Genomic DNA, 14738 nt, shown 5'->3' on the forward strand with positions numbered 1-14738 from the left:
TTTATGAAAAATATTTTAAATAACTGTCATTAATCTGATTAGACAGCAATTTTTGTACCATGAGTGCAGCCAATGCAGTATGTACTACTTCATAATTTTCAAGGTAAGTTCAACGGTATTTGTAAAGTGCTTGTGTCAAAAGATTTTAGAAAACAGAACAAGTGATTTTCTAATAGTTTTTCAGACTGCTGAAACAAGCTCCAACACTTTAGTTTTCTCTAACAATATTGCACTCATAATTTTACTATTAAAACTATGTTCAAACTACAGTACAGTATACACTTGGTAACCAAATAAAGCTAGAATAACTGCTTTACTGTTGATAGAAGATGGTGTTCATACAATTATGCTAGATTACTTTTTGAAGAATACTGAATACCATTAAATAATTATGGAACACTTACCTTTCTGTAACAAATTTGTTTCTTTTGCCAGTTGTATAAACACTTGAAATAAGCTCAGTAATGTTGAATTATCATTATTAAATATAGCAGTTTACTCATATCACCAAGCTAAGGTGGTTAACTAACAGCACTTACCCCTTGAACATTTCTTCCTGGAAAAAAAATTTATTAACTTACACAATTTGAGGTTTTAACTGAAATGTTTGTACTGACATGCACCACACACTCTGTAAAGGATACATGAAAATTTTTTGGCAGCACTAACTATGGAATGGCTCTAAAAGCCAATCAAGTGTATTTTTCCTAAGCAACCTAAAAATCTGAATTCAAGAAGGATTTTTCTCCAGATTAATAATAATAATGTTCTACTTTTTTCCTCAAACTTTTAAGATGAGCTGCCATACTAGGTACAATTCCTTACGGTGTGATATGAATTCTTGGAGCAAAAAGTTCTAATTTCTAACAATATGCACAATAATATGTTTCCCTTATCTACGTTTAAAAAATACCAAATTCTAAAGTACACTTAATTTGTATTTTTCCTAGTATACAAACCTATGCTTTCATATATGGAGTACTTGCGCTTGGCATGCTTTGGCTGCTACTGAACCATCTTTAAAAACAAAATCCTATCATTAGGCCTCTGGTCACACGTGACCTGAGACGGCCTGCCTCATCCATTGTGCTTGCAGCAGCATCCGAGTTCGTGCACCTTCATTAATACAGCGCAATCTGTATTTTCTTCATGTACTGTTTAAAAGGTGATCTAAAATTTCCACAATCAGGTCAATTATAAGTCAAATATCAAAGATTATTCAATCATTTCAAAGATGATTCTCTTATTTTACAAACGTTACCAAATTTAGTCCTATCAGTCAATATTTTTAAGGTTAACAAGAATTTGTACTTTAAATGACTAACAAAAGTTTTCTCAGAGGATTTAGATGCAATAATATGTACAGTATGTGGATGCTACCATAACCAATTAAATTAACATATCCTGGTACAGAAAAGAAGCATGAGAACCTAATTAGATTAGTATTATGTAACATCAGATACCAAGGGATTAGTACTAAGCTGTCATGGGTCTCTTGAGGAATGTAGAGAAAAGCAAAACCTCTCTCACTCTTACAAACACCAAAGATATCTTATTGAACATCAATTACAGTAAATGACCATCCAAAAGAACCCATTCAATCAGCCCTGTTGTTACCTTAGCCAAATAAGGGGAAAGCCTACTTTTGCAACCAAACTTGTCTAATCAAATTCCATTTATAGAGGAGGCAGCTTTTAAGGCATTACTAGGAAAATTATTTTCATGTACTTCACTTCACAGGGTATATAACAGTCCTTGAACAATGGCTACAGTGTGAACAAAGTTTAGAATTTAGGTCGAAGGCCAAGCACTGGGACCTATGAGGTCATTCGGCGCTGAAACATAAATTGACAGTAAAAGGTTTGAAAGGTGTAACAGGAGGAAAACCTCTCAGTTGCAATACGGATCAATTATTAGGAGACGGTGGAAAGTAAGATGGAAGAAAGAATATGTATGTAGGAGGTATGGTAAAAGGAACGAAAGGGGTTGCAGCTGCAAAGAACCTTAAGTGATGCTCACAGTGCACCGCATGAGGTGCACTGACAGCACTATCGCCCTACGGGGAATGGCTACGGTGTGGCATTGTTAATTCTATTATTCATCATTTAGGGTTTAAAGATATAATAACAAATGCAAGTAAAAAAATTTGACCCCCATCAAAAAGATGCAGAAATCTCAGTACAATATACAGCACCAAAAACATTATTCATAACTAGAATAAGCTTATTATTACTAATAGACTGATCAGACCATAATCATTATCACTTTTAACACATTTTTGCAGTATGTGGTTGGATGTGAACCCTAACTGTTCCACATCACGTTTCCAAAACATCTACTGTACATCTGTTTGTCAGCTGCTAGGGACAACATATCTCGATCATATGACTGTCCCATCAGAGTCACAATGTGCCATGAATCTTTGTATTTTGTAATCACACCTTTTCAAACCTCCATCTACTTGGTCAATATTCATGCCTCTCTTGATGCTGAGTAGTGCAGCATACACCATTAAGTTTTGTTTTGATCCCTTTAGCAATGGGGATAATCATTATTGTTAGAACAGAATAGAACAGAATATACAATTTAGGACGAAGGCTAAGCACTGGGACCTATGAGGTCATTCAGTGCTGAAAGGAAAATTGAGAGTGAAAGGTTACAAAGATGTTACAGGAGGAAAACCTTGCAGTTGCGCTAGGCAACAATTGTTAGAAGAGAGTGGAAATTAAGATGGGAGGTACAGTAAGAGGAATGAAAGGGGTTGCAGTTAGGGGCCAATCTCTTTCAACATCATTCAATCTGTTGCTACTCTTTCCTACTTGCCACTCAATATCTGCTTCACCACCTACTGTACAGGTAGTGCTCGAGTTAAGATAATTCGCCTTTAGATAATTCGATTTTGCGATGGGGTAAGCAATTAATACCGATACGACAATATTTATAAAATATTTTAAAATTTTGTGTGGGTGCTGGCAGCAGTGTACAATCAGTGTGAGAGACCAAATTACAATAGACCAACTTCTTTTCCTCCACCTCTTTATCCTATATTCTAGTTAAAAAAAGTAAAAGAAAATGATAAAAGCATTGTTAATAACGTTATACTCTCGCGTAAATGCGTACAGCCATGAACCACCAAACAAGAAACTGTTGTTTTGCTTATAACAATCGGATAACAACAGCCGTTTTGCTTGTATTTCAACCATCGTACGGTAGTAAACAATTTCCGTAGTTATGTCACAAAATGATGTTAAGTAGCATAGGACTGATATATTTTTACATTATACCCTTATTCGCTATAGATAAAAGATCGGCAAAGAAATACTGTATACTGCTAAATTTAAGCGGCAAGTTGTAGCTGAAGCTGAGAAAACAATGTTCAAGCTGCTATTGACTATAAATTATCGTGCATTGGCAACATGGATGAATCTTGACCATAATTAAAATTGGAGAGAAAGTATTTTAATCAAAAGTACTGGGCATGAAAGAACACATATTACTGCTGTTTTTACACCGATAAACGATAAATATATAAAGCTCATATTATGACGAAATCAAGTGAAAATAGCGAACGGAACCTTTTTTTTTTTTTTTTTGACACAAAACAAACATGCCTCCAAACCGCCAACATCATCTATTAACGAAAAAAATAGCTAAGTTGATTTCACAACGAGATGTATTTAAGTTATATTTTGACTTAAAAATGAAAAATAACCTTGCCCCATATAAATAATCTAGATTCATTTCCACTAACTAGAAGCAAGAAAAGCTCTGAACTAAGTTAAATACGGCGATATAAACTTAACACAAAATTGATTTCCAAACCAATACATTGATTGCTATGATTGCAATTTATAATGCAAAAGCAATATAAGAATATATACAATATTATTGGATACAGTGAAGTAAAGCATAACATTTTAAAAGACCCATGGAAAAGATGCATATTTGTTATGTTGGTATTTGTATAATATGATATTAATACAGTATGTGAATATACAGTACAGTATAATGTAGATTAGGCTACCATATATGTATATGATATACCATAGTGTTGGCTAATTCTTGTTTGTTATTCAATTTCTCTTGTATTGAATTATCATAAGTCACTCTACATGAACCTCCAGAATTAGCTATTAATAATTACTATACCGTTTATGTATAGAGTATACTTTATAGTGTAGGCTAGGCTACCATACATTTAAACATGATACTGAATACCCTAGTGTAGGATAGGCTATATTCGATACATTGTTTCCAACAAACGATGGGTTTTTTGAAACCTAACCCCATTGTTGGTAGGATAATACCTATATCCTAAAATGTTGTGTCTCCTCTAGAGTCCATCCTTAATAATACCAGTCATCATCATTACATCAACTGTTGCCTTTATTTAAAAAAGCAGCAAGTGCTTTCTGCACCCCTTTGTCTGGTGCATTTTCTGTCTGAACTCCCTCAGGTCCATGTCTTCATCAATTCTCTTATTCATGAATTTCTGAGACTTCCAGCAGGTCTTCATCCTGATACTTCATATTTATCTTTAAATGTTTATACCATCCCCATCACAGGTTCGAATCATCCCAATTTTGAAATCTTGGTTCTATTTTTCACCAACAGACATTTTACTCACCCATTTTGTCTAATACAACCTTCCCACACACACTGGCCAAGAATATTAAAAACATACTTGCGTCTCACCTTCTCAAAATCTTATCCATTTTCTGTGTCAAATGCCAAATTGGGCTAGCCCTAAAAGAATGAAGAATGTTAATTCAAGAGGTCTGGTTAAAATATTTATCAATATTAACAGTGGAAGCCTTATAGCCATAAGTTTTTTATTTATAATGAATCAGATATTTGTATTTACCAGATGTCTAGCTATCTCTTTCTATTTCACCCAGGCTGTAGCTGCTCTTTCTTATTACTTTTGATGCTCTAGAGTGTAGATTCTTGCCACTGGCTGGCCTGAAGGGTTGATTTTAAAAAGTTGTGTGTCATATAACCTAGTAAGCCTTTAAAAATTAATGAATGGATAAACTGAAAACCTTGAAATGTTGCCATAATTTCCTCGAGTGCTTTGCCTCCAAAACTTTAACATTGTCAGTTGGCTGAAATTTAGACACTGACATAATCATGTTAAACTGTGAAGTGCTGACCTGTAAAGAATTCTGAAACAGTGACAAAGGCATTATTAAATGCTAAAGGGCAAAACACAAGTTACCCAATTCAGATGGACGAAATCACTTCAATGAATGCCTCAAGCCACTGGTAGGCTGGAAGATTTAAAAGTTATTGTGAGCATCATTAAGACTGCCATTTATTAGATATGTTTTTACAGACATCAAAACATCACCAACAGGAATGGCTTTATTTCATGCTCCTTTATTTCTTATTCACCATAGTATTGTTTTTTAAAAAAATGTGTACAATGAATTACACTCATTTACTGAATAAAACTTACTTATTATTCAACCTCAACTAAACAGACACAAATCATTAAATAACTTCAAAAGGATTGCTTTTGATATCATATACGAGATGTGCTTCTTTTCCTTTATTGACAGATTTTTCTATAATACTCAGCCATCAAAATGACATTATAGAGAATCTACAATAATTTACAAAGCTTTTTTTATAAAAGAAAAAAAGACATGGCAAAATGTCATTTCTCAGGAATGTTGCTAACTTCGTAATAGCAATAAAAAAAATAATGAAGCACAGACACTACCAACCATTACAGAAAAATTCCTAGTGTTAAACAGAAAAATTCATAATTAACACAAAATCCTGATTTTCGTTAACAATTCTATGTGCAAATTCTCATAAAAAAAGACAAGCAACACATATGATGCATTTAATTCAGTACACAACAATCACTCCAGTAGTGTATCCATATTCACTATGAATGCAATACTAATTCATGAATTTTGCAGAAATTGTCCATTCAAAATTTAAATGGAAGATCAAATATTCTATGGAATAATCATCACTTACTTTCTAATTAAAAATCCCATAACAAGACAGCTGCAGAAAATTTCCACATATTTACAGCTGTTCTACCACCACATTCCAGTTGGTTAAATGTTTCCCAAAAGATTTTTTGTTTTTTCTAATGCCTCTTCTTTTTTCTTGTGAAGGGGCCCATCTGCCTCCATATACTGCTGCTTGCTCATCTTGCCAGCGACTAATTTCTCTACATTGGTCAGTTGCTGGTTGACACTGTCACGGATAACCCTGAGAATAATGAAAGATTAAATTCACATGAACTGTGTATGCTGTATTCTACAAGTTGCTTAAAAATAATTATTATACATGAACAGAATATAAAATTTAGGCCAAAGTCAAGCGCTCAGACCTATGAGGTCATTCAGCATTGAAATATAATAAATATGTAACTGTGAAACAAGAAAAACCACGTATAACATAATTTGATGCACTGCAGAGTAAGACATACTGTATGTAAACATGACAACCAGGTTGTCTCTTGAATGTTAACAAACATTCAATACTCATTAAAGCAATCTTCCAGAGTGAAAATTCTCTAGAAATTATGCTGAAAGATACAGACCTTTATCAAGTAACTTCTAAGAATAAACAAGATTGAGATGATGAAGCTGGCTATTTTCTCTTTTTCTTTTGTGCACTTCTTGACTGAATTTCCATCAAGTTCAGATCTTCATCTTTGTCCTTATTCCATGATTACCTAGGCCTTCCTAGCAGTTCCCATCTGTCATCCATACCTAAAACTACTTTTATAGCTGACTGCCCAAACAATATTAATCTTTGATATCCCAAAATGGTTTTTAAACCTGGACACCACACCTCTCAGCAAGCATCATCTACTTTTTAATATGATCGTCCCACAACATTCTGACCCTGTATCTGTTTGCAGTTAAACCTCTTCAAAAATCTCAGTACATGCTTTTTAACTTATCATGGAATTTTATCAGTGGTACAGCAACTTCCTACAAAGGCTTGCCTACCTCAACAAGGTACTTATTCTCCCTCTACTCACTGTTAGCCTTTAAACACTTGCATCATAAAAAATCCCACTCCATTTTACATTTTACAGTCCTAAGCATCTCCTGTGACAGCAAAACATTTGATACATAGTGCCAAATAATTCGATGTGGTAATACAAACATAAATAAACTCCTTCCATGGCATCCATACAACCACTTTCTAGTTCAGGTTTTTAAAATTTTGCTCTTTCCAGTCCCCAAAAGGTTGGCCTAGTTGACTTATTCTGAATCCTCTCCTCCATCTTTTAAAAATTTATAGGACATATCTCTAAATGTACTGTTTAAACTAGGTCATTTGTACAGTATATAGGTTCCTAAATTACAAAGATACAATAAATGACTGTAATGATGTACCTCCTACTGTCTCATGATACAGTACCATCATTTCAGTAAATCCTTCTGGTACCATCTGCCTGTGTCATGATTATTTATTTCCAGAAACCAAACTTGACAATTATTGACAAATTTTTGTATTCTTATCTCAAGCATCCACTCCAATTCTTAAACACTGAAGTGTATTTCAGTAATCTAAAATCATAATCAAATATAGTTTTCACATCAAAGATCATCCCCTCCCTTTGGTATATTACTTTTGTAATAGTTTTCCTACTCTTCTGGTAGCATCTCTTCTTTTTCCCAAGGTTTCATAAATTTTTTATTGTAGAATAAGAACCGTCACAGTCTTCAAAGAAGTGGAAAAAAAAAAACTTTTCTTGAGTGAATTCTTGATATATTGCTGAAGATACATTGAAATCTCTAAGTGTTACAAGTGCTACTGCCCTAATTGTCAGAGAGAATGTAACTAACACTGGATGATGGACAGACTATTTATATCAGGGTCCTGCTTGATCTGGCAGCTTAACCAATCTGGTCTGTGGCAATTATGCTACCCTTTTCTTTATCAATTGGGGGGGGGGTTAATCCTGGATGTGGATCAAGAGTTGCAAGTATTTGATTTTCCCATAGTCAAAGGAATTACTACAATGCTCTACATCTGCTGTTTTTATATAGATTCCTATCCTTACAATTCATTCTGTGGTTTTTCATCAGCTCCTGGAATATCAATCAAATTATCCCCCAAGATTTCACAAAAAATCAACAAAAACTGGATGACGAGGAGAAAACATCAGGCAATCGAAAGGAAGTATTACAGCCTTATTCACAGTCACAAGTTTATAGCTGCCAATATTCAAGTCTCAAAAGTTTGAACTGCACAGTGCTACCTGATATCTACAGTATAACAAAATACTCACTTATCCACCTTCTGCAGTTCTGACACTTTATCAGCATATTCCACATTATCCTGGCGAATCTTAACAGCCAGGTCATTGATGACCTGTGTCTCATCACGAATGCTGTTAAAAAGCTTTCGAGTGGCAGTCTGTAAGAAGGTTAAAAAGTGAAGATAAAGAACTTCTTAGTTTTCTGTAGACAATACAGCACAAATATAAAAACTGCAATTTTAATATCTACAGTATCCCAATATTTATAATCCCTTTACAATGAATACTCCTGCACTAAAATATTGTATTCACTAATCTGGTTGTTCTTATCTACCAAAAAATAGGTGTGAAGATTCTTAAAATGCATGAAGATTCTTAAATTGCATATGTCACAGCTTTGTGGTAACCAGTTCTAAACACTTTGCCACAATAACTCAAAATTACCATCACATTAACCTGTTATCTTACCTGAGACTGAACTACGTCCTTTGAACTCTTCAACTTCTGCAGTTCTTCTTCAAGCTTCTCGTAGAGCCGGGCACGTTTGTCATGGTGTGAGTGTACCAACTCACAGTGCGATGATACTCTCATCTTAGCTTCTGTGGCATCATCTTTGCTTAGGGTCAGGTCAAGTCGGACATACAAAATAACCTTGGAACAAAGTTTTTCAGTTAATGCCATAAATTTGCAATCTGAAAATGTGGGTGCAAGACTTAATTCTTATAAAACTATACTAAGAATTTCCAAGAAAAACAAACTCTCTGCAATGATTTTTCCTTGTATCTCAAGTATCACTTGAGATACATTTCAGCAAGTTTAAGTATTACCTGAACTTGTTGAAATGTCATTCTAATGGAGAATGCAAATAATTATGGAAAACTTACAACACAAGAAAAACTCATAACACTCAAGAAAACTTTCAAGGAACATCAGCAGTGGGAAGGCTACTAGCTTGCTGGTCAACTCATATACCAGGAACAATACAGTACTTAGAGCAGAACTTACCGTGATGAACAGAATAAAGAATGCAACTACCACAAGCAGTGGCTCCTGAAGCATAATAATAGCTGGGAATTGGTAATGAAGTGTGAAGTCCTGAATATGGCTCTCTACAAGATTACTTTTGGTGATTGTCACCACGGGACGGCCTACAGTATCCAAGTATGTGAAATGCAAGGAGTCAGGTAACTGCTCAACAGGGTATGGAGTTCTGAAAGTTAAAGAAAGCTTGATAATAAAGTTAATAAAATGAATACACTGTACAGCATATTCAAAGCCCATGTAAAATCATTAAAAGAACAGCATTCACCCTATTACCATGAACAATTCAAAAGTCATCAAACAAAAAGTTTTTAATGATGAACAACTTGGAGTTGCTGACCAACACAATTCACATTACTATAAAAAAAAACACTGAAAATCAATGTAAAACCCTTTTATAAGGACAGGAACTTATCCCTACCTAGAGCAATATCTGCTCAGAAAGTTTTAATTCAAATTTGAAACTAAAGAAATAAATAGAAAGCTTTGACTAGCCTAACAGCACACTAACTATTTCTTGAGATTCAACTGCAGCATGCATCATTTCTAAAGAGAGAATAATGTGTGAAGCTTCTACACTTCGATATCTATATGATTTCTACCTATGAACCTTAATGCATTTACACTTGGAGAAGTTTTATATATACTGAATTTCAGTCTACTGTATTAGGATGTGAAGACATTAATTTTATTATTGCAAGCAGCATGTAGTTAGTTCTGTATTTCACATATTTCTACCCACAAAACTAAGTTAACATTCTCAAGTCATAGGGCTAATCAGAAGGGTTAACTCAATGAATATACAACAGACACCCCCTTATTCATGGGGGATGTGTTCCAGACCCCACCCCCTGCAAATAGTTAAAATCCACAAATACTTGCTAACCCCCTCTAAAAATGCTTATAACTGCCTATCTTTAAAGTTCAAATACCAAATGTATACTTAAAGTATCATCCTACATCAAATATACCTTAAATTATTATCCTATTACTGTTTTAATCTTTGAAAGTACATTAATATAATTTCAGTCATCTTAAACATTAGTACCCTTAAAAATATATACGTACGTACTTCTAAGCCTTCCAGCCAAAGCAGAGAGAAAATGAGTTACCACTTCGACTTCTATTCAACAAGGCTGGCTGAAGAGAGAGAGAGAGAGAGAGAGAGAGAGAGAGAGAGAGAGAGAGAGAGAGAGAGAGAGAGAGAGAGAGAGAGAGAGAGAGAAGAATAATGCCTTATGATATCAAAAGATTGAAATCTTGAGCTTCTGAGGGCAACACTCATTCCCCTCCGGCCAATATGTCAAACTGTCAAGTAAACTGACATTTACCCTCCCCCTTCCTTTTCCAAGTTGAGCATAAAAAGACTGGGAATTATTATTTGTTTGTTTAAATTGTTAAAAAATTTACTACACAAATGCATGGAAAATATTATATTATTATTATTATTATTATTATTACCATTATTATTACAGGTTTTATTAAACAAAATGGCAGTTTCAACAGCATTCATTTTATATAGTAAATGCTCAATTCATCTTATCAATTGCTTTTCTTGCGCTGGAATGGTTGCAAGCAATTGACCAATATTCATTTCCGATGGTATAGTGATGTGTAGGAGGTAGTTCTTATGGGGTGTCGACGTTTCGCCTTCTCGTAAGGGCATCATTCAGGACAGGATCACAGGATGCAATGGCTGTAATGCGTGGATTTCTCTTTTATCCATATCTGTTGGCTTGTAGAGTTAGTTGCTTCATTTTCACTGGCTATTTGGCCGTGACATCATCGGAAAGGCGGCTCCTGATTGGCTGTCTTCTCCTTGATCTAAGCCTACTGCTGATTGGCGATGGTGCAATTTCTCGAGGAAAGCGGATTAACCGATTGTTCTCAAGGTGAAGGGCAGCGCCTCTGCCTTCCTCAGGTATTGGAAGGGCGTCCTCAGGGCGAGGGTTAAAGTCGTTCTCGACGTTGGGGCACCTTTGAGTCGTAGGTGGGTGTGGGGGGCGATCTTGCAGGTCGTCCTAGGGGTGAGATCTCACTAGGAGGTCACCCTCAATGCTCTGGAGGTCGTCCTCAAGGGGCATAGTTTGGGATGTGGGTCTTGCCTGGTTGTCCTCAGCTTTCTGGACGGCTGTAGGGAGAAGGAAGGTCTCCTGAGTCATATTAAGGGTCGGTTTTTCCTTCCCTATGTGGAACGCCTCCAGGATGCGAAGATGACGAAGGTTAGGGGTGCTGTCAGTAATTTCGAAATGTCCAACAATGTCACTGCGGCAGATCCTCTGGTTGTGGGCAGTCTTACAGTGATTAAAGATGGTTCCCTCCTGGGCACGGCAGGAGATCCGTTTGGAGAGCCGTATGGATGTCATGCTAATGTAAGTTCCAGGGCATCCTCGGACAGGGCACGTGTATTGGTATACAACATTTTTTATTATTTAATCTTGTTAAGCTTAATATTAATATTTGAAAATTAGTATTAACGTAAATCATTATTTTATCATAAAATGTACCCTCTAAAAATGCTTATACTATCATCCTGAAACACATATATATCATTTTAATATAATTTCAACATTAATATAATTCCAATATTTCAACAGTATCAATTCTCAGCATCTATCTTTGCTTTAATGAGGAGAGGTCCGTCCTGAATGAAGGGGAGGAAACCAGTTTCTCTCTCTCTTTGAGTTACGTATTATTTAATCTTGCAGTATTACTATTATTATTATTATTAATCTTAACAATATTTGAAAATTAGTAAATTATTTTTTTTTATCATAAAAAAATGTACAGTAAACTCCCCATATTCACGGGAGATGTGTACCGCACGCCACCCCCGCGAATAGCTAAAATCCGTGAACACTTAAAACCCCTCTAAAAGCACTTAGAACCGGCTATTTTGATGGTTTAAACACAAGACAAACCCTCTAAAAAGGCTAATACCCAAGTATTTTAATAGTTTTATCACAAAAGTGTATTTAGTCATGAAAATATGAAAATGCAGTAATTAGTGAATATTTCTCAGTGAAAAATACCGCGAATGAGTGAATTTTCTGTGAATAATCAGTAGATACATTCCACAGAGAAATCTGCGAATATGTGAGTCCGCAAATTGTGAGAACACGAATACGGGGGGGTTTACTGTATTTAGTCATGAAGATACTATCAAAAAACACTAATTAGTGAATATTTCCAGACGAAAAAGTCCGTGGATTGCTGAATTTTTCGTGAATAATTTATAGATATGTTTCACAGAAAATCCCGCAAATCAGTGAGTCCGCAAATCATGAGAATGCGAATACTGGGAGTTTACTATATTCTGAACAATTTCTTATAAGAGTCTGTTTTTAATACCTGATATACATTGTGGGTTGAAAACAGGACAATAAGAATTTAAGATTGGATGTGTTCTACCCTTGGGGACTGGATCATGTGGGCTATTCATCAAATGCCCATTGTTCAACAAGTTTGACCAATTTGATGATGGGCTGATAGTACCGAAACGTTGCATTCATTTCTAAAAACACAATATGTACATTATCACGGCAATGCATTTTTAAGGAGAGATCTAAGTAGTTATTCCTTATGATTTGATCAGTCAAACAAGATGAAAGTCTCTTTTCAAGCTCTGCTCCTAGTGAGAGGTCTGCTCTAAATGGACTCATTACCCTAAAGATACTAGAAGCATTCTATTCAACCCTACAACAGTTTTGTAACAAGCACAGCAAAATACCTGAAGGAATTTTATTAACGCTTGCTTGTTCCCTGATAACTTGGGTCCTATTGAAGACCACATCAAGAAAACAATTTTGTAGAATCATCACTTGTATCAAAAGCAGAATGTAAATCATCTAAGAACAAGACTTAGAATCTCAAAAAAAAAATCTACACACAAGACACCAGACCCAAACTTGACTCATTCTGCATCCCTCTTTGGGAGAAAAATTGGTCAAAATTCTTAGTACAGGAAGTCCTCGCTTATTGGTGGCGTCGGTTAACAGCATTCCAGTTAACCAGATTTTCTGTTGGTAAGCGATTTTCGGTGTTGGTGAATAGTGTATCAGCATTGGTAAGCGGTTTATCAGCGTTGGTAAGTGGTTTATCAGCAGCGATAAGCAGTTAATGGCACTGAAAGCGGTTTATTGGTGCTTATGACGTTATAAATGCCACTTATTACCATAATTATCAGCGATTTTTGGTTAGCAGCACTTGGCCGGGAACACAACCAGTCCCGTTAACTGGGGACTGTCTACAGTATTTAAGAGACAGAGAAACTGGTAACAAAAGACTATCTTATGCCCCATTCCCTCTTTTGCCATCATAACTTTTCCCCTCATTTCCATGCCTCTTTCTTTTTCTCAACTGCAGTTTCTAACATCAGCACATGTTTACAGCATAAGACACCCTCACTATACGAACTTATAAGGCAGAAGACAAAGCCTTCAATAAATCTTCTGAGGTAACCCCTGGTTATTCTGTTTTAATTCAGTACACTTATGATTACCCCACACCTTCTGATTTCTGACCTGGTTTGTTGGTTCCCTAAGATAGCACTATCTTAGAAATTAACCTCTCGCCCAACTTTTTTTTTTTATCGCATTAGTAAACTGGTAATACTGGCTGTGAAGAATAATGGTGATAGCCAGTAGTGTCACACATTAGTTGTAGCTCTTTCCCTTGCAATTGGCCAAGGGCAGAGAGTTGGGACCCCCACTTCTAACCTTGTTGCAACAATATTCAAAAGGTACTTTCTCCATTCTCTAAGATGCTTTTTTAACTTCTTACTATACTGATCATCTTTCTTACTTTAATTGACATTCAGCACTATCAGCATCGATGAATATAGCTTAGAAATTGTTGGGAACAAGTTTTGCCATGCATACTCTTAAAGCAAGGAGGCTGCAGAGGCAACCATGGTGTTTTCTTTTCTCACCCTCACCACAGCAAAGCAATTAAAAGTAAATGTAAATACAGTTTGATTCTCATTGTCTCAGTCTATATTTGGTTCTAATTTTGTTCAGAGTTGAGCAGAAATATATAATTGAATTTAAACTAGACTAATACTTTGAAAAGCAGTAAGTGGATTTTTACTGAAGTAGTTTGTGTAAATTTTAACACAGAAGAGTTTTAGATGCAGGCAGGATACACATTAAAAAACTTAATCCACTGTAAGATGTTATTATGCTCACTACTTTGCCTTAAAATTAAAAGTTGATATCTTCAAGTTGTTTTACTTTGGAAACTGAATTGGGGGTCAGAATTTGAACTTGCAAACCCTGTGCTTAGTGGTGAGGCTAGAAATCTTTAAAATCTATTTCAGACTGAAGAGAGAAGTTTTCACTACTGAAGTGTATCACTAATACTTCAAAAGAAATTTCACTCAGACAATCATAAGATTATGTCATACAAGCTGGCAGAAACTTTTCTAACTTCAAGCCTGAGAATTTCATGTTAACTA

The 14738-nt window shown here is 35.3% G+C and overlaps 1 protein-coding gene across 1 annotated transcript in view; it reads right to left on the reverse strand.

Moving 5' to 3' along the window:
* Positions 1 to 5536: 5536 nt before the first annotated feature.
* The window catches only part of LOC136847420 (dolichyl-diphosphooligosaccharide--protein glycosyltransferase subunit 1), a 35589-nt gene continuing 26387 nt past the window's right edge, over positions 5537 to 14738 (reverse strand). The window contains exons 7-10 of the mRNA XM_067119091.1: positions 9248 to 9452; positions 8711 to 8893; positions 8273 to 8400; positions 5537 to 6231 (exon numbers count right to left, since the gene is read on the reverse strand). Coding sequence (XP_066975192.1) covers positions 6075 to 6231; positions 8273 to 8400; positions 8711 to 8893; positions 9248 to 9452 — 673 coding nt within the window. The 3' untranslated portion in view covers positions 5537 to 6074. The remainder of the gene's footprint in view (positions 6232 to 8272; positions 8401 to 8710; positions 8894 to 9247; positions 9453 to 14738) is intronic.

Source organism: Macrobrachium rosenbergii, chromosome 16, assembly GCF_040412425.1.
Source record: "Macrobrachium rosenbergii isolate ZJJX-2024 chromosome 16, ASM4041242v1, whole genome shotgun sequence".
NCBI classification, from domain to species: Eukaryota; Metazoa; Arthropoda; class Malacostraca; order Decapoda; family Palaemonidae; genus Macrobrachium; species Macrobrachium rosenbergii.